Source organism: Eurosta solidaginis, chromosome 3 (assembly GCF_040869045.1).
Source record: "Eurosta solidaginis isolate ZX-2024a chromosome 3, ASM4086904v1, whole genome shotgun sequence".
Classification (NCBI taxonomy): domain Eukaryota; kingdom Metazoa; phylum Arthropoda; class Insecta; order Diptera; family Tephritidae; genus Eurosta; species Eurosta solidaginis.
The window spans coordinates 150,013,133-150,033,971 of record NC_090321.1 but is presented as its reverse complement, the minus strand read 5'-3'; the positions used below and the strand labels follow the sequence as shown (position 1 = coordinate 150,033,971).

Sequence of the window (20,839 nt, the reverse complement as noted above, 5' to 3'; positions counted from 1 at the left end):
TGGACGAATAAAATAAACTATATCTTTGCAAAAAAGAGATTTATATCAATGGTATTTCATTTCCCAAGTGGATTTATAACAATAACGCCCCGATTCTAATGTGGTAACAACATTCTTCACCACGGAAATGAAATCAAGTGGCAACTTTTACACCCTTTTGGTATTCTACCCGCGAAAGTAGCCGGATAATTTTTTACCCACAAAAGTAGGTGGTTACATCGAAATAACCTCACAACAGCTGTTGTTTAGAAAAAGGCAAAACTTAAAAATATAGAATTGTAAGCGCAAATAAGTAAAGATAATAGTAAAAAAGTGTTGCCTCTTGCTATACATATTTGTTTACATTATGTACTTTCACAGAATAAATTACAATATACCTATGTAGAAACTTATAATGCATAATATGCATATACACATCGTCCCGTTTATTCGTTAACCTCGTATCTACAAGTGAAGGGCCCATTACTGATACTTAGCATAGATGATTACTCAAAACTTAGCAACACTTGACTTAGAAGTCTGTTGAATTTTGATTTTCTATGTAAGTTCTAAGTGAAATTTACATTTTGAGATGCCATTTGTTTATTTCCATTTCATTTTGACATTTTGTCATACAAATTGACATTTATTGATTATGATGCCAGATGTATGCGCTAAGTGGAGCATAATCGTTGCTAAGTAGCAAAGTTTACACCAAGTCAAGTCAAGTCAAGTCTATGTCAAGTATCAGTAATGGGCCCTTGAGACATTTTCGGTAACGCGAACATGGTTGTCGCACCATGTTTTCATTTGGGACCAACATTCATCGAAAAAAGGACCAAATTTTTGTTTTATTTTATTAGTATAAAATACACAATTTCAGGATGTTTCCATATAAAATTTTACTAAACATAGTGAAGACTTTCTTTAATTCAAGCTGAACAAACAAATATATGTGCATGCAACCAAAAATGGTACTATATTTTGACATAGGATAAGTCTATGTCTTTCACCAACCAAACGTTGTGAACCTAGTTTTGGTCACAAAGGTCTTGGTTCTAGCATTATGTTGTTGATTCCAGTGAAATAAAATGTATAGTGAAGATAGGTTTTAGTAAGAAACGGTTCAAAATTTGCGTTCTGTTATTGCCGAACTATGTACGTGGAAAACTCAGTAAATCATAAATGAAACTAGGCAATTTTGTTAGTGCTATTTTTATAGATGTTTACTTTTTCCATTAACGTTTAAACTTTATATCAGAGCCTAGATGCAGAAAGTGTGAGTTTTGATCCCAGGCCTCAGGGGTTCTGCTAGCACCTACGGGAATAATTTTGTACAAAACATTTCTTCCCAAATCAAATCTCTTTTGGATTTCCTTGTATTGTATTGTATGTACATATGTATTTATTCGAAAATTTGTTCCCATGACAAATTATTTAACAGTGCTAGTCATGAATAGCATGAGCTATAAAATTTGAACATTTATAATAATAATAAATTAGATTAATCAAATTAAATTAAATATAACGGATAATAGTGAAATATTTATGTATGTAAATGTAAATCCTAAAACTAAATAAAAGTAATTAATAAATATTAAAAGACAGCAGTAGTGATGATAACCTTTGGCTGGTTATAGATCGAATAGTATTTAACAAATGAAGAAAGAAGACACAGAGAAAGGAAAAGGACTTAGAAATGAACATTTTAACAACATCAATTTGAGATCCAGTTTAAGAGTCGTTAAAAAATGATGTTAGCTCTTTTTTGAAGTGCAGAGCATTACTTAAGGGTCGAAGACTTGTGGGTAGGTTAGGTTAGGTTAGGTTAGAGTGGCTGTCTCCGCTGTCCGAGCGGAGACTCACGTAGGCCGTTGTGGCCCGTTGTGCTACCACGCGGGGGGCCCCTATTTCCTATTACCCTACTTTCGAAGAAGAGGAGAGTTTAGACCCCAGTGAGGCTAAACCAGCGCGTTTGCCTAATGAAACGCAAGATATCGTTTGGGTTTATAGATTCAAGCTCCGCAGGGCACCCAAAAGATTGTCTGTGGAGGCATTGGTACCTGGTTTTTGACAGTGCGGGACAGTGGCACAGATAGTGCTCAACGCTTTCTATCTCCTACTCGTCCCTACAGCTACGGCAGAAGTCTGCAGGCCCATATAGGCACCGTGAGTGCCCATGAGACAGTGACCTGTAAGAAGGCCCACTAGTGGGCTTATAGAGATACGGTTTAACAATATCACCGATCGCGATCTCTTTTCATCCAGCTTAGGCCAGATTTGCTTGGATATACTACACGTAGGTTCCCTCGCCCATCTGGCGTTTGCCTGATCCGTGAAAAGAGATCGCAGGTGGTATTTGCAAGTGTTTAGAGGAGGGCTGGCCCAACCAACGGAGGTTGTTGTTTGCAAGTTGGTGCCTTCCCTAGCTAGCTCATCCGCAGCGCAGTTTCCTGAGATGTCACAGTGGCCAGGAACCCATATTATGCTTAGGTTGCAATTTTCAGCTAGTTTGTCGAGGGTTTCTCTGCACTTCAATGCCACTAGTGACGAGGTGTTACTGCAATGCAGGGATTTTATGGCAGCTTGGCTGTCAGAGAAAATTGAAATAGAATTGGTTACCTGCAGTTTAGCAAGATAGCGGGCTGCTTCCCAGATAGCTATGAGTTCAGCCTGAAAAACACTGCTGTGATCAGGTAGGCGAAAGCTCTCGCTTAGATTGAGCTTCTCCGAGAATATCCCGCTGCCGACTCTGTTGTTTAGTTTAGAGCCATCTGTAAAAATGGAGATTTCGTGTGATCCCGGCTCCACGCCGTTTGCCCACTCGTTCCTCTCTGGGATTCTTGTGGAAAATTTGTTGTCCCAGCAAGGGGGCGATGTTGTATGGTCCAATTTCAAGAAGGTTTCGGGGACTTGCTTCAGGATCCGGGTGTGACCAAACCTGCAATCCCTCCATGGTTCGATAGCGTTGAGCCTCGCAGCGTTGCAGGAGGCACAGTATCTACCATATAGATCAGTTGGGAGAAGGAATAATATGGTTTCAAGAGCTTTGGTCGGAGTGGAGGGAAGGGCACCGCTGGTGAGCATTGCCGCCATCCTCTGCACTCTCGTTACTTTACTCTTGTTAAATTCGATATCGAGTGCCGTCCACCATACGGTGACGGCGTAGAAGAGTATGGGTCTCACCACTGCCGTATAGATCCAATGGGCTATGCGTGGCTGGAGACCCCACCTTTTTCCGATTGCCGACTTACAAGCGTAGAGAGCCATTGTGGCTTTCCTGGATCGTTCCTCCACATTTCGCTTCCAGTCAAGCTTCCTGTCCAGAATAACTCCGAGATATTTAACCTCGGTAGAGAGTTTGAGTTCCTTCCCGTTAAGGGACGGGAGGGTAAATTCCGGTATACTGCATTTGCGGGTAAAAAGCACCATCTCAGTTTTTTCACTGCTGATGCTGAGTCCGCATTCCATAGACCTTGTGTTTGTTAGATTAAGAAAGACTTGTGGGTAGGGAGTTGCAAAGACATATTGCAGTAACAAAGAATTGGCGCTCAGAGGTTAGCGTGCGGTATCTAATGTGCTTAGGAAGAAGCACCGATCTTGATGATTGAAGAAAAATAAGCTTACGATATAGATAGTCAGGTTCCTTCGTGTGTATCAACTTATGGAGGAAGGACAGTGTTTTGACTTTTAAAAGATTTTGGAAAGAAATGTTTAGAACCTTTCAGCATGTTGTGCTACGTGGTCAAGTCTTTTCAACCCATACACATATCTAGCAATGTTGTTGTAAACAACATTTAGTTTGTTCTTGCACAGATAGTCACAGTTTGAGTAAATCACACAACCATGGCGTAGCGTAGGTATTAAGTACGCTTTAGCGAGAAGTAGTCTTATGTGCAAAGGCGTGAAATACTCTGTTAACCATAGTGTACGAAGCATTCCATAAACTTTTCCAACCGTTCTAAAAATATGGTCTTTCCATGTCAATGTTTTGTTAAAAATTACACCTAAGTTTTTCGCCGTATCTACGTATTCTATAACGGAATTGTCGAACACTACATTCTCTAAATCATTAGTGGAAAAAGACCTTCTATGAATAACAATACATTTTGACTTATTCGGGTTTATGCATAAGCCACTCATAGCAGCCCATGAAAATATTTGTTTCAAATCCTGGTTTAAGTTACTTATGCACAAGCTAGTTTGATCACGAGGACAACACGTAAACAACTGCACATCATCAGCGTAGATATGAACATTACAATACTTAAGGACATCGGGTAAGTCATTGATGTACAGAGCAAATAACAGAGGACCCAGAATAGAGCCTTGAGGGACGCCGCTTAAGACATGTAGGAAGTCAGACTTTTCACCATCTATACATACTGCTTGAGTCCTATCGCCAAGATATGATCTTATAAGGGCAACTGCATGACCAGAGAAGTTAAATAGGGTTTCCAGCTTCCTACAGAGCAGAGTGTGGTCTACAGAATCGAAAGCTTTGGAGTGGTTAAGAAGTGTTAAGAAGGCAATGTAACTTTCATCCACTCGCTCACGAATTTCTTCTGTCACAGATAATAGTGCCGTTGTACAGCTCCGTTTTGACTTGAAACCGGACTGGCTGTCTGGCAGGAGCTTGTATTCATGTACATATGATACGATTTTCCCATGTAGAATACGTTCAACGACCTTAGAGAGGAAAGGGAGTATGGCTATTGGTCGATACTCATTATTTTGTTTACGGATTGGAATAACTTTTGCAGCTTTACAGTATGTTGGGAAGACACCGGTCGTCAAAATTGAGTTGATCAAGTAAGTAATGTGGGGAAGCGATTTTGGAAGAATGACTTTTAAAAACTTTGAACATATACCATCAAGCCCCATTGCGTTAGACTTCACAGAAAGTATGGCTTGGACAACAACACAATTATCGGCACAAACAAACTCGAAAGGGCTAGCGCCAACATTAACACGCGCGGAGTAGTTATCAATGCACACATTGTCGGCTGAGTTTGGTAGTCTTACAAAAGTATTATTTATTTCGTTGATGTCGACATCAGGGGGATGAGACAGGTCACTTTTGGGCTTACCAATTCCTATTTGTTTGATTTTGTTCCACTTTTCTTTTGTATTCAAAGCAGAACTAAACTTATACTTAAAATAATTTGCTTTGGCCAGCCTTATGGCTTTGTTTGCAGTAAGTCGAGCTGTTTTAAAGCAACTACGCACTTCCACTGTTTTGTACTTTTTCCACCGTGAGTAGCGTTGGTTACGAAGGTGGATAAGGTGTTTTAATGTAGCATTGAACCAAGGGCTATTCTTGTACTTAGGTGTTTTTATTCTTAGTGGAACGTGATCATCGAATAACTTATTTATGTTATCCTGCAGAAACTTTGTCTGGTCATCAACCGATGTCAACGTACGAATCAAGCTCCATTCAACCGACTCAACGGACTCAGAAAGAGAATAATAATCTTGGTCTACATGATGTTTGGAAGTTGTAGTTTAGGAATATCAGGTTGTGTTTTTAGAAGCAGGAGGCGGATAGTTGCGTGTAGTGAATAATTTTATGAAGATCATTGACAAAAAATAAATCTAATAGAGAAGAGTTAGTATTTGTGAAATGCGTTGGTATAGCACAGTTTGTGGGAAAAGTCCCAGAGATTCCATGCTTTGTTTTAAAGTGGCATCCACCAGTAGGTTACTATTAAAATCTCCAGCGATGATAATATTGTCATAGTCTATTAGTAACGATTGAAGAAATTCAATAAATGCGGAAAAATTTACTAGTCGATTCTGTCGGTACTAGTCTGTATGCACAACCGATAAGAAGCCTACTATTATTTTCAGAAAACATATGAACAAACACATATTCCACAGGATCACCTGGACTAGAACAACAACACAATTTACAGGACATACTACTTTTTACATATATCGCAACACCACCACCATGACCACTTCTATCAACTCTGAAAAGTTGGTATCCATTTATCTTCACCATGTCATTTTTATGAAACGAAGAAAACCATGTTTCTGAAACACATATGACATCAATATCGGAGCCTTCTGACAGAAACCTCCTTCCTTCTGTTTTCGAGTTAAAATATTTCTTGTGCCAAGATACTTAGCTTTCAATTACCTTGCGTGGCTTAACACCACAATAGTCCTGGAATTCCTTGAACTCATTGATCTGGGTGAGAAAGATTTAAATATCAACGTGCCAAACGAGAAGTAATGCATATAATTTCTTTTTATAAGTTTTGAAAGTGTTAGGCTCACGGCAGAGTGCTCGCTATAAGCTATGCTAGGCGAGAAGCAATTTTTATATTCATATATTTTACATAGTGTTGCATAACCGATCGAAATATCTATCCGTTATTAATATTATTATAAAACAAGAGTTTTTTTTGATTAGTTCGGTCATTTCATCAACAATTAACGACAATGTGTTTGCTAACACTTTCCTTTTTAATGACTTGCGTAAATTATATCTTAGGTGAAATGTTATTGTTCTGGTACATTTTATTGACTGAGAAATTTTTTATGGTGAGAGTTTCATTGAAGTAAATTCAAAATCATATGGGGGCTAACGAAAGTGTGGCGAAGTTTGGGGCAATATTGTGAATTTTTACCTGAGTGAAAAAGAAAGAAAAGTACCAATCGTGGCTACTGCTTGAAAAGGACCAAAATTGAAGAAAAGGGACCAGCGGACCAAATGGGGTTGGAACTGACCATTTTTGGACCAAAGTGGCAACCGTGAAAGTGAAGAAAACTACCTTTCAAATTTCTCCACAGACACTGGTGAGTTACCAGTTACCACTTGGGCCAGAATCGCGGATAAAAGAACTGGTAACGATATTCGGTTACATAATGTTCTGGGCACTATTTTACCGGTAACGCTCAGAATCGGGGCGTTAGTGTATTATGCGGTTTATGGGCAAAATTTATGTCGTCATTTTTCATTATTTTTCTTAGCGCTTGATTGCCGATTAGGCCAGGCACATATGTAACGCCAATGTATTTTTAGTTGGTACCCTACAAAAATCGCGAGTACTCCATGCATGCATGTATGGAATACTCGCTATGGACCAAGCGAGTGCTCCAAAAGTAACCACAATTCATACAAAACATATGGTCCAATTAACATTGCGATGTCCTAAGACTGTACCATATACTCCAGCTCAGCATTACATCAGAGTAATCCATGAAGTACCCAGTATGACACAATTAACATTGCGATGTCCTAGGACTGGACCATATACTCCAGCTCAGCATTACATCAGAGTAATCCATGAAGTACCCAGTATGACACAATTAGCATTGCGATGTCCTAGAATTGGACCATATACTCCGGCTCAGCATTGCACCAGAGTAATACATGGAGTACTCCAGTATGACACAATTGGACCACATGATCCAACGAATTTTGCAGGGTATTTGCTTCTGTTGGTTCATTTGCACTATTGGGATGGCTAATTTTTTCCGTAGTATTATTTAGTAGATTTTCTATTAACTTGTTGGGGTAGCTATTTTTAAATAGAATACTTCTTATTTTTTTTTTATTTTCTTCAGTGAATTCATTATCGCTTAGAAGGTATATTTTTCTTATTAGGCTGGTTGCCGTATATCTTTTTGGTTTCCATGGGTGATTTGTATGGAAATTAATAATTATACCCGAGGATACTATCTTTGCATATCAGTTAAGAATCCATTTTTATTTCTTCGATGTATTTGGACCCTTTTGGTGTATGCAGAAAAGTGTTAATTTTGGCTGCAATTTCACTTCTTACTGAGCATTTGTCCCTCTTAAGTCGCCAGTTAAGAATCAATTTTTTATTTCTTCGATGTATTTGGACCCTTACGTCACAAAATCACAAAAGAACTCTTTACTGCCATAGTTCGACCGATACTAGAATGCGCGTCAATTGTTTGGAACCCACGGTATCAGATTTATCGTGACAAGCTGGAATCGGTTCAAAAACAGTCCCTGCTTTTTGCGTTAAGTCACTTATCGTGGGATCCTTCTTCCGTGTCTCCGAATCTTCCATCCTATAATAGCCGGTTGAAGCTTATTAACCTTCCTTCCCTCGAGAGCCCTTGGGAAATGTTGGGTGTATTGTTCATGGTGAAATTATTGGGAGGGATTGTGAATAGCACATTTTTATTTAGTGAGATAAAGACTAATATCCCTATGAGGCCATCAAGACATTTTCAACTACTCTTCCTGAGTACATGCAAATCTAATTTTGAAATTTCGTTGTTTGTGTCTGGCTTTCAACAAACACTACATCAATTTCAATATTTCAGACTCGCCTTTCTTAATAAAGAAAATTATACCATTTAACCTAAATTAGAAAATGCTTATCTAATGCAAGCACAGGCAAATCAAAACTCATAAAAGTGTGATAAGATCATACGCCTATTAAATATATTACAAAAACGTACTGGTCACTGCGTCATCTACATCTATTAATCTAAATTAGAAAATGCTTATCTAATGAAAGCACAGGCAAATCAAAGCGCATAAAAGTGTGATAAGATCATACGCCTAATAAATATATTACAAAAACGTACTGGTCACTGCGTCATCTACAACATACATTACATCTCACGAGAGCTCTCTACTGGGCAAACAGCTCCCTCATGAGCATTTCGCGTTAGCTCCTTTATGAGCGCTTCACGTCGGCTCCCTAATGGGCACACAGCTCCTTTCTAAGCAATTCTCGTCCTTCAGAAATCCTCACGACGGCTGCCTGCTTGGGCATACGTATAAGAATTGATGCACAACAATCTATGCTACTTATAAATTTGTAGAATAAATATGTTATTTATATCGCATATACTACATATTTTAAGTAATTTAACATTTTAATCTGTATAAATTTTAAATTGTAGACTAATAAATAAATAAATAAATAAATAAATAAAATCTCCACGTCTAGGAAGGCAATTTTGTTGTTTTGTATTTCCTTTGTAAATTCTATTTTGGTATGCTGTGCGTTAAAAATTCTCAATATGTCTTCCACGTCTTTGGTTTTTACAATAGCGAATATGTCATCTACATATTTGGCTATGTATTTGACATATATGTCTTTAGTTTTTAATTCAGCGAGGCTGTCGTCCAAAATTTTATCCAGTACGATATATGCAATGGTTGGACATAGTGGGTTGCCCATTGGCATTCCGTAAATTTGTTGATATAAAATTTTATTGTATGTGAAATAATTATTATCACGCAAGCAGAAATCGAGTATCGCCTGGAATTGTTTCTTATCTATTTTCGTATATTTCTCCAACTTATCCCATTTTTGGATTATAATGCGGATTGCCAAATGTATTGGTATATTTGCAAATGGGATCTTACGTCGAATGAGATCAACACTTCATATTCTTCTATTGTGAGATGTTTAATATCTTCTTTGAGTTTCATGGAGTTTTTAATATTGAGATCTTCGGATATGATATTTTTTAAGATGCTTCCAATGAACTTTGATAGCTTATAGCATGGCACATTCGTAGAGGAGCAAATCGGTCTAAGTGGTGTATGCGGTTTATGTATTTTCGGAAGTCCGTACAGTCTTGGTGCGTTGGCAGCCGAGGAAGTCAGTTGCTATTTTAGTTTTGCATCGAGTCTATTCTGTTTGTAGAGGTCAAATATAATGGTGTTGTTCTTCCTCAGTAAGTTTTGTGTGGGATCGTTCCTAATAGTTTTGTACGTGTTCTTGTCATTTAGCAGCTCTTTAATTTTTTGATCATATTCGTACTTTACATTAAACCCGTCTTGTTTCCTTTGTCCTCATTGGTTATTGCAATTTCGTCCCTGTATTTGTTTAGAGAACTTTTGGTGTTTGCAGAAAAGTGTTAATTTTGGCTGCAATTTCACTTCTTACTGAGCATTTGTCCCTCTCTCGGCCTCAAAGTTTTGTACGCCTTGTGCGCCTGCAACAATTTGGATTGGACAAAATGCTTTTTTGATATTGGAAAAGCGAATTTTTGACCAAGCCATGGTAGCCAACGCGATTCTTGCGGGACTTCGATGCTTGTCTTGTTCACAAACCATATTCATTAAGTCTCATGCCAAACTTCACCGTATTCTTAGATGTATGTGCCTGTAGTTTTCTGTTGTGTGTGTCTTGTGTGTTTGTAGCGGTTTTTGTCGAGAAATGTCTGTGGTTTTCCATAATGTTTTCGTAATCTGTTTGTTGGAGTCCGTTTTGTAACGTTTCCTGTATGTGCTTCACGGTAGTTGTGATGGTTTTAATGTTAATGCTGGATTCCTTTATTTCTAAATTCACGACTTTTTGAAGAAAGCCCTGTTCCAATTTATTTAGGTCTCGTCGAGTGGTGTCTAGCTTGAAGCAATGTTGTAAAAAAAAATAATATGTAATTTATACAAACAGTTGATGGATCAATAGAATTAAATTCACATAAAGTGATCATATATTGCCCCCGGTCGGAATTTATGCCCGGCTTCTTCACGTTTTTTATGGTCTGCATAAGATAGTTATGACCATGAATCACTTATCTGAACAATATATGTCGTACCTATATGTAATTATTTGATGAAATTTGAAGCTTCTAGCTGTTAAAAAGGAGGCAGAAATGGTGGTTTATATGGGGTACATACTATATATTTTCAGACAACAATGTGTGCTATATACGTTGTAAGGGACATATGCTATATATACGATCGATCTCTTAAAATTTTTCAGACAACAATATTTGCTATGTATGAAAGCACATAGTGATAACAGTTTATGCAATGTACATACCATTTGGTGAAATTTTTAGCTTCTAGCTGTTAGAATGGGGCAGAAACTACGAAACGTTTCTTATCTGAACAATTGTTTGTATGGAATATATGGTATACCACCGATCTCCACAGTTTTTCAGCCAACAACATGTGGTATTTACGAAAGCATTTGGTAAAATTTAAATCTTCTAACTGATAGATTGAGGAAGATATGAAAAAAACCTCTTTTCTGAAAAATCGGTTGTATCGGGGATATATGCTATAGTGGTCCGATCCGGTCGATTCCGACAAATGTTTAATCCGATACCAAAATATACCCGCGGACAAGATTTCATCAAGATATCTCATTTGTGATTGCAATATTGTGAACTTTTACCTGAGTGGAAAAGGAATAAAAGTACCAGTATCGTGGCTATTGCCTAAAATCACCAAAGTTGAAGAAAAAGGACCAGTGGAGCAAATGTAGTTGGAAGGGACCATTTTTGGTCCAAATGAGCCATAGTGGAAACCATGGACATGAGAAGTTCTTCAAGAGTTGGTTAAATGGCTCAGTCTTATGCACCCGTCGAATATTGTTTCAATCCATCCAATCGATTACTCTACTCAAGATTTGTAGCATGGCAGGGAATACACCATCTGGGTCCGGCTATTTAAACTTAGAAAAAGTATTCACCGCCCATTCACCAAGCCCGGCCTTTCGTTCTCTATGATCGAAGTGCAAAGTGTTTCGAAACGCGCTTCAAGGGACTATTCACTACTACGTGACCATTCATCTCTCCTATCGCCAGTTGCCAAAACGCTTATCTCTCCTATCGCCAGTAGCCACGACACTTGAAGCCATTCTGCTTTCCTATTTCACTGCAAACTTTCGTCTTACACAGCACTAGCACCGCGCTAAACGTCATCAACACAGAGATATTTGCGGATTGAATACAAACCCCAATCTGAGAACAGTATTCGTAGCGCTAGACTTATCATAGGTTAAAGCTTAATCTTTTATAGTATCCAGATCGAAGTTGAGCTACAGCGACGAGCTTCTCCCTAGAGAGAATGCTTTCTCCTTCTGCCAGTTCAGGGTATTTATTTTTTAGAACGGGATTCGCCGGCAGTTCCTGGCATAGAAGTCCGACACCTTTTTGTGGATATCACTAAGGACCTGTTTGTATTTTTCTTCTACATACGGTTCTGTTTTCAGGTGCCGTATTTCCTCATAATGATTGCGGAGATGACTCATTAAGCCCCTGGTAGGTGGGACCTCTTCAATCAGATGCCTGTTGGGATACTCATCAGAAACTATTTTTTCAGCATTTCATTTCTCTCCCTAACCAAGAGTGCTCTCGCCTCACTATGTAATGGAGTTCTGGGGACATAAGAAGACAGCCCGTAGTGGTTCTGTGAGCAATGTTTTGGAAGGCCTGTATTTTCTTCCAGTGAGTAACTTTTAGGCTCGGCGACCATATCGGGGACGCCCAGCATACAAGCGGCCGGCCTATTGTTTTGTAAGTGGTAATGAGCGTGTCCTTGTTTTACCCCAAGTGCTGTCGGCAAGAGATTTGAGAATTTTATTACGGCTCTGCTTTATAGGTACAATGCGGTTGCATGCTCGCCAAAATATAGATCTTGATCGATCGTCGCACCCAATATTTTTGGGTGTAAGACAGTGGGTAGCGTAAAGCCATCGATGTGGAAGTCCAAAATGATGACATTTGTTTAGTGTATATCGTAAACAAAGTCTCCTATGGTTTAGTTGGTGACAATGTCAGGTTTCGCAAGGCGAAAAACTGGAGACATCAGGGAGATAGTTGTGTATTTTATTACATAGCCATTACCGTGCGGTCATCGGCGTAGGATACAATGGTGACTCCTTCTGGTGGCGAAGGGAGCTTCGATATGTACAGTCACTAGTCTCGACTTCTCTCGATATTCACGAAATACTCGTAAGGCTCGCGATTGACGCATTAGGTGTTTTATATAGAGCTTACGATTTCTTCTGGGGCACAAGCAAAAATTTCCACAACACCACAAGTAAAAAGCACCGAAAGGCATAGACAAATGCAGCGACTACGTTGAATATCGAGAAGCTCGTGAAATTTACGAGTATTTGGAGACACGAGGATCCCGCGAGAAGCCAAGTTCTTGAATTATCGGGTCTTGAAATTCTCGCTTGTGCTCGAGAATAAATCGTAAGCTCTAGTTCCCCTGGCTAGTACTTTTCCAGTCGCGCTGCTTCGCTGAAGCACTCGATGTCCGAATAAAAAAGTTTTCATGAGGCTCTCTTCGCACTATTTTGCTCTTGCAGATCCTCAGCAGAACCCCCTACTCGTCCCTGCAGGCTTCCTTTTCCTCGACCTTTGTCAGCTAGAACATTTTATTTCCCTATCATCCAAGAAGACTCGCTCCTTGCCCCACCAAAAGCGAAACCGCCATTTCCTCTTAATCGATTTGAAAGAGGTAACAAAATAGAGAGTCGTCTCTTCACCACGCTTTATGGTGCGCATTTGCATACGCGCTTATGGGCAACCACCCTTTGAGTCCTTCCTCTTCCACTAGCCTCTTGCATTCCCCCGTTGGGGGTTGAGCCATATAGCAGGATGCCATGTTAAATGCCTGATTATTTTTCTGCTGGACTGCTACCACTTCGAGGTTATTAGTAGTTTAATTAGATAGCAGATATGAGTGCAGCTGTTTCCTTACCATGACTCCAGCTCGCACTTTTCCTTCCGATTGCGCGTAGAAAACGTCAAATCAGCGGGCGCTGAGCGTTAAAGGAACCCACCCCAAAGATAAAGATAAAGTTTATCTGTAAGGCTCGTAGCACCATTGAACTGTTTGTCCCCCTTCAACACCTTCATTGTGATGTCTCCGACCTCATCTTTCCATTTTGGTCCTCTTCAACCTCCCCCCGCTTCTTGTATGTTCCGATTGTTATCCTCGAGACCTCTTCTGCTCTGTGCGACTCCCAGCACCATTTGTTTGTTTGTCCAACTCCAACACCTTTGTTGTGACGTACGCGTCATCCACCTTCCCCTTTGTTTTACGGTTTTCGAAGTCCTTTTCAATTTCGCCCACCTCTAGCGTCTTCGGATTGTTATGTTTTTGACTTATTTTCCTGACTCGCATATAAATTTTGCCTCTGCCCCAGGAAATTTTCCCAGGCTGTTTATTTGAAAGATTGCGTGCTGACCCTCTTCGGTAGGCCGGGATAAAGTAAGTACCTTCCAATCATGTGTCGTTATACTCGGGTTCTGACATTGCAGAAGTCGCAGCGTACCGACTTCATCGTATCCTTCGACTTTGGTATCGTGGCGGTATGCGATCTTTCCACCACTTGGAGCAATTCCTACTGCCACCGTAAGCTTGCGATGTTGTTACACGCTATCATCTTCACAACACTGTACCACCCCGCCGAATCAAAAGCTGGGAAGGGATTACTTTGCTATTCCCGAATCATCTTGAGCTTAAAGCTCACAAGCTGCCTTTCTACAGATGCCTACCTTTCACCAGTCATCTGTCCATAAGTATTATTTCAATCGACCAGCGTCACAGTCAGTGACTGCTTTGCTACATCACATATCCCCACGGGAACAGCCCGATTCTGAGTCTTTCCTCCCTTTGGAGACTCCGAGAAAGCTGGAGTCTTAGCGTTATATCTTGGCTTATATCCTACTTCCACATCCGTGGTAGGCACATCGCCACTTTTAACGTCCTCTCTTTGACTTGCAACTTTCAAGGTTGCTGCTTTAGAAGTAGGCAATAATACATACATAAACAAAGTCCATAAAAGTAAATAAGTCTCACCTCTCATGTTGGTATCCGATTCCAGATGCTGTGGTGGGTGTTCGCATCGGCACCCACAATCACGTCAAAACCTCTTCGCCTTCCTTCAGCTCCTTTTAAATAAGCACACAGGATCTAGGACTATCTGCTTAATCATGCACCTAGGTGTTGAATTTTATCGTCCTTAATCCAGAAATCTTTCCGCCGTTACTGCTCACCCACGGCTCCTGCACAGGGATTATATGCACTCCGCCTTGTTCAAGGCAGAGCAACAAATAAGTTGAAGCAGCCTTAGACTGCTAAAGATTGATTTGACGGATAATCATCATCTTCGCATCATCTTTTGAGAGCTGCTCAGCTACTGTTTTGTTTATTAAATTTTTATTTATGTTCATAAATTCCTGATGAGCATAGTGGAAAGTAGGTCAGCTGGGGCACAGTCCCCAAAATCACAATAAGACTAATTACAACCAGAGGGCGTCTGGTATTTGGAAGTCTCCCTTATAGGACACACTAAATTAGTGCCATTCATCCTATGAGTACGGTACGAAAAATACTCGGAATTACGGGTTTTATCTAGTTGTCTTCTCTAGATCCGCCGTGTTTTACAAAACAAAAGTTGGGGCATCTAATTCAGGATATCTGTGTTCACAATTCCATGGCTGGAACAAATCTGTTGAAATTCGGCTGATATATTTCAGTTCGACTTTGTCTTATCGCCAAAAATTTGTACCGAAACGAACGAGCACCCTTCCCCACCACAACCAGCTAAAATTTTGAACTACGGCGATGACTGCGCGATAATGGCAACAGGTCTCGGCTGAGCTAGGCTATGAAATCAAAAACTATGTATCTCCCTAGTCTTTCCAGTTTTTTCACCTCTCACCGACTAAAACTTCGACGACCTTATTTACAACATACACAAAGCAAATGTCGACCATATCGGACATCCACCGATGGCATTACTACTGGGTGCACTTTTGACATAGACGCAGAAACGCTCATAACTTTATTTCCAATCGCAATGTCGAACCAAACCCTCTAACACCCATATCTCCGGTCCCTGACGAAACAGAAAGTTTTCTCGGACTCCTATTAAAGGATATTGTTGACAATTTGTGATTAGAAGCAAAGTTCTTAGATATTTGGACTGTTTTTTGTGGTGTTTTGATTTGAGATCGTTGATAAGAAAACCTAAACTTAAGAGAGCTTTAAGATTCATACCTAGTTGAAAATAATATTTCACTGGTAATTCTTTTTAAATAATGCATTATATACACTACCTAACAAAACATTTGATAATGTGCATGCAAAATAAAAGATTTTAACAAAATTGTAGGTTTTCGGTATATATTGTACTGTGTCTGATAAATGCTGTTGTAGTATATTTGAGTAGACCTACAACATGGGGTATGTCTAAAAAGGGGTGCATTTATTTTTTTAGTGTATTTATTATAATATATTCATGCAAATACCTTTTTCTTTCTATTTCTATTTTAGAGCTCCCTTAACTTCCGCAATAAAAAGAGGTACCACAACTGGCAGTGTTGCCGGTATTTCTGAGTACAGCCTACCACCTAGCTATAGATCTCGCAACAGCAACTCAGCCATTATTTCCAGTGAACGCGAGATTCCATCATCAGTCCGATTAATGACGGGTCAATGTCCACCAGAGCCATCCATTATAGAACAACTACCCAAGAACAACAACACTGAATCTTCTTTACGAACGCAGTCAGAACATTCAAGTATATCGAAATCAACACCAATATCGTATCGGCAAGTTCGACCTTCGGCGATCGTGGAAATAGAAACGAGCAATAGTATAAATCGTCGAGAAAATCAATTGCTTAGCAAAAGTGAGAGCGAAACTGACATAGCAGGCGCTACGAATACTTTGACCTCGACAACCCATAAAGATCTCGTTACGATTGTTACAATATCTAAAAGCGATCCCTTGGACGGGGCTACACAGGGAGAGCATATCGAAATCTTGGCACATCTTTAGTGAACTTTTAAATTTTATTGCCAGTATGTATGTACATATATACACAAATACTAGTGTTGTGCCGGATACAGATTTTCAAAATAACAAAAATCTGAATTGTAGTAAAAAATCCTTTCCGGATTTCAATATCCGGCAATCTCTGCTCTAGCATGCGCATTTAAGAAACTACCCCGCGCGAACTATTTTCTAATTAAAAATTCAGTTTTCAAGATTTTTGTCAAAGGGTTTTGGTATAGAAACAATAAAAAATTTCGAAACCATATTGTATTGAAATATTAAGTAAAAATGAGAGAGCTGATATAAAACTCTTATATTCTTTTTATTATTTCGTTTTTACAGATATGTTTATAAGTTTATTTTTATTCACTGTTTATATCAGAGATGCACCTTAACGTTAAGCTAATCGTTTATCAAAAAATTTCCACCATTTCCGTTGAAACACTTCGAAATATTATCGGTAAAAAAATTATCAAGATAAATTGTATCTGGTTTTTAACCGAAACGAAAAGCATTCGTTAACGTTAAAAACGTTAACAAAAACGTGATACTTTATATTTGAATTGTGCTGGCAATGCTATAGCCATGGTGAAGCCGTAAGGTGGTAACAACGAGCGGACATACCCACAAACTCCATGTAATTTGCTTGTGTAATTCGTTGGTGGTAATGTCAAAAATACTCTGCGAAATGTTCGTACTGTTAAAATTCATGAGAAAAATTGCAATCAGCTTGTCTAATGCTTTCACCTTTAATAACTTCGCCACCAATCAGCTTTGCCAGCATAGTTTGAATAATAATCAACATAAACGATTTGATTTCGTTTTGATATGGCAGAAAACGAAACAAAATCAATTCGTTAATTTGACGTTCTTAACGTTAATAAACGAAACGAAATGACTTTGTTTCGTTTATTAACGTTAATTATCGTAACGAAATGATATCGGTTCGTTGGTTAAGCATGCCTGGTTTATATAAATAAATTGTTTACTGCTCACCCTTCATTTAAGAGTTTAAGGGGCAAATTTATAATAACGCACCGAGTCATTTTTTCTCGAGTGAACTAAAACTCCTATCATATAAGAGCATTTATGAATTTTTTGGTATTATATAGTGATGGATGTGAGTGACTGTGACGCAGTGTCACGGCGTCATACATAATCTGGCCCTAATTCTTCCAGTATTGTTAAAAAATCGTAATAGATTTATTTTATGGCAGGTTCTCGGGAATAAATGAAGTGAGCAAAACAAAAATTTCCAATTTAAGTTTTCAGAGTTCACGGGGTGCCTAGACTAATTTCTCACTTACCTATGATTCGAATCCAATCTTAAGGTTTTCAGAGCAAACTTAATCTTACTTCAGTCCAAGCTTGGGTTTATATATTTTTTTCCGTACAATGTAAACAATTAGGAATTGAAAAGTCTCGACATTTCATCTCCGTAGCATCTTTGTATCACATCATTTTATATCTTCTTTGCAATTATTTTTAACGCCCAGTGTCTTGTACAATTTTGTAATTGTTTTTTGCTATCAGAATTATATCAAATGTTGAATAAAAGAATAAATAATATTTTAATATACACTTGCGGTCAAAATCTTAGAAGTACTCATGGCTCATTTAATTTTTCGGTATGCACTGTAAAATCAATTAGACTAAGAAATCGGCTTCAAAACATGCAATCACTTGTTGGGATAAACCTGTTCGTTTAGTTAAATTTGTATGAAATTTAAGTTGCAACGGCTTCATAGTTCGTTATCGTTCGTGTTATCGCGACTTTCTTTGTAAAAAATTTAAAAGGAACTGTGGGGTTTGTTTATTTAATTCATATTCTATAGCTAATTGCCAAAATATTGTTACTCCTTATTCAGTAATGACGAGAAAGAAGAATTGCACACCTGAGCACCGCACTTCCATAAAAAGGCGATCGCTGATGGCAAAACTTATGTGGAAGTGCAAAATATCATTGGTTGCTCACCAATAATGGTATTTAATTCCGTCAAGTAGCAACCAAACGGCAAAAAGCGTGGAAGAAAGCCATTAATGTAGGTAAGAGAACTTAAGTCCGTCGACAGGTACTCAAAGCAAAGTCCAATTGCGACTGCTTCTGAGATTAATTTATTGACTAGCCGAAGAGATGGTTTCAGCAAAAGCCAGATCAACGTCATGGAACGGCCGCCACAGTCAACAGACATAAATTCCATTGAAGCTTTGTGGATTGATTTCGGTTGACAGATGCCAAAAACTTATTGACTCAATGCCACATTACTGTGGTGCAATTCTAAAGAACAAGGGTCATGCAATTAAATACTAATTTAAATACTAGCCAACACCTAATGTAAAAAAAGATAAAACCACCCTTATGAGGAAGTTATGTCAAATTTTATTCACAGTTTGTTACAACACTAAGTTTTTGATCGCCTAAAATTCGTCACAGTTGTTTACCATATTAAGACATGTTTCTGAATTTCACTTATTCATCAGCTAGCTTCTCGGAAACTGAGTATATAACTCGAAACTCCAACATTCATACTTCATACTGGTGTAAAGGCAGATGCCTTTAACCACTCAGCCATATGAATGCCCCGCTGCTCGCTTTGCAATTGGTCTCTAAGAATTGCCTTTTTGTTGCTATTCCTTTTTTATTCAATATTTAGGTACATACACTCATTATGTTGTTTAATCCTAATTATGTGGAATGTTTTAGGCGCACTTTTGAAAGCTTATAACATTTGTTTGGATTTTTACAGTATTTGTTTTTAATACTTCCACTGTTGAAAGATGAAGAAGTGAAATTCAGAAACATGTCCTAGTAACCATCGCAGTTTATAAACTGTTATGTATTCATGTAGGGTTAAGTAATTATAACATCTCGGTAACTCTGTTACCCAACTTTATTATCGATAAATCCCCTGCAAAAATCGTTGGATCATGTGGTCCACTGGAGTACTTACCATTGTAGTCCACTGTAATGCAGCAATGGACCAACTTATGTTTATACACGAACATATTGTAAGCCGATCATTGCTCGTTTTTAACGATTGTAATCACTACACGATGTTTATTGGTCTGTGGGTACTCCATGGATTACTCTGATGTAATGCGGAGCTGGAGTATATGGTCCAGTCCTAGGACATCGCAATGTTAATTGGACCATATTTTTTATATGAATTGTGGTTAATTTTGGAGCACTCGGTTGGTCCATAGCGAGTACTCCATACATGCATGCATGGAGTACTCGCGATTTTTGCAGGGTCTATATCATATCTTGTAGTCACACGGTTTTTCACTCCGAGAACAAAAAACGTATAACACACATACTAAAGATGAATGACTTCCCTCCTAACGCAATACAGAGGTTAATAAAAGAATACCCGAAAGATAAATGCCGGAAGAACAGAGAGAACACGACTACAAAATATAGATCTGTAGTATATATACCAGGTTTTTCAGAAAGATTGCAGGGCTCAGACATCTATGACAAGGAGAATATAAGAATTGCACACAAACCATCGTACACAACAAACATATTTTTTAATAACATGAAAAGCAAAATAACAAATTCAGACAAACATAATGTAATATATAAGATTACGTGTGCGGGAAATGAAAATAATAACTGTGAAAAAGAATATGTGGGTACAACAAAGAACAAATTAAAAACAAGAATAGCAGGACACAGATCGGATATTAAATGTAGATCATCGGGCAACATTCATAAAACAGCACTTGCGGCCCACTGTACAGAGAACGGACACCAACCAGATTTTAAAGCGGTGAGCATACTAGAGCAGGAGACAAATTATAGCAAAAGGTTTACGTTAGAAATGCTACACATAGCAAATACATCACCAAGCAAGAGACTAAATTACAAAACGGACACAGAAAATTGCTCACATATTTATAGACACTTACTTGACTCACAAAAGAACAAAAAAAAAAAAAAAAAAAAATTTGTTCTGAACTGCGTGGCGAATTAACAAGTGTCGTGTATCGGACAAGATAATTAATGTATATATGTATGGAAAAATTGTATTCAGTTTTATATGTGAATATTTGTTTGTTATTGTTATAGCCCCTGAAGACGATCTCCGAAGGAGATTTAAATATATTGGGAAATATTTAAAAAAGTGTTTTATTACATTGGACCTTGAGCCGGCAAAAATCACAGTTTGATAAAGTCACATTATATAATTCTCACAATAAAGACTTATAGAACATAACAGTGGTGTCGGAAGAGGGCACTATCCCTGCAAAAATCGTTGGATCATGTGGTCCACTGGAGTACTTACCATTGTACTCCATTGTAATGCAGCAATGGGCCA

At 38.5% G+C, this 20,839-nt stretch overlaps 1 protein-coding gene across 5 annotated transcripts in view; it reads left to right on the top strand.

The window, feature by feature from the left end:
• LOC137244361 (homeobox protein 2-like) overlaps nt 1-18,145 on the top strand; it is a 664,619-nt gene extending 646,474 nt beyond the window's left edge. For 4 of the 5 annotated variants that reach the window (XM_067773278.1, XM_067773279.1, XM_067773280.1 and 1 more), the window contains one exon: nt 16,013-18,145. In XM_067773278.1, the coding sequence (XP_067629379.1) occupies nt 16,013-16,520 (508 nt within the window). In that variant the 3' untranslated portion in view covers nt 16,521-18,145. The remainder of the gene's footprint in view (nt 1-16,012) is intronic. The other variant, XR_010950927.1, reaches the window with a different exon arrangement.
• The last annotated feature ends 2,694 nt before the right edge of the window (nt 18,146-20,839 follow it).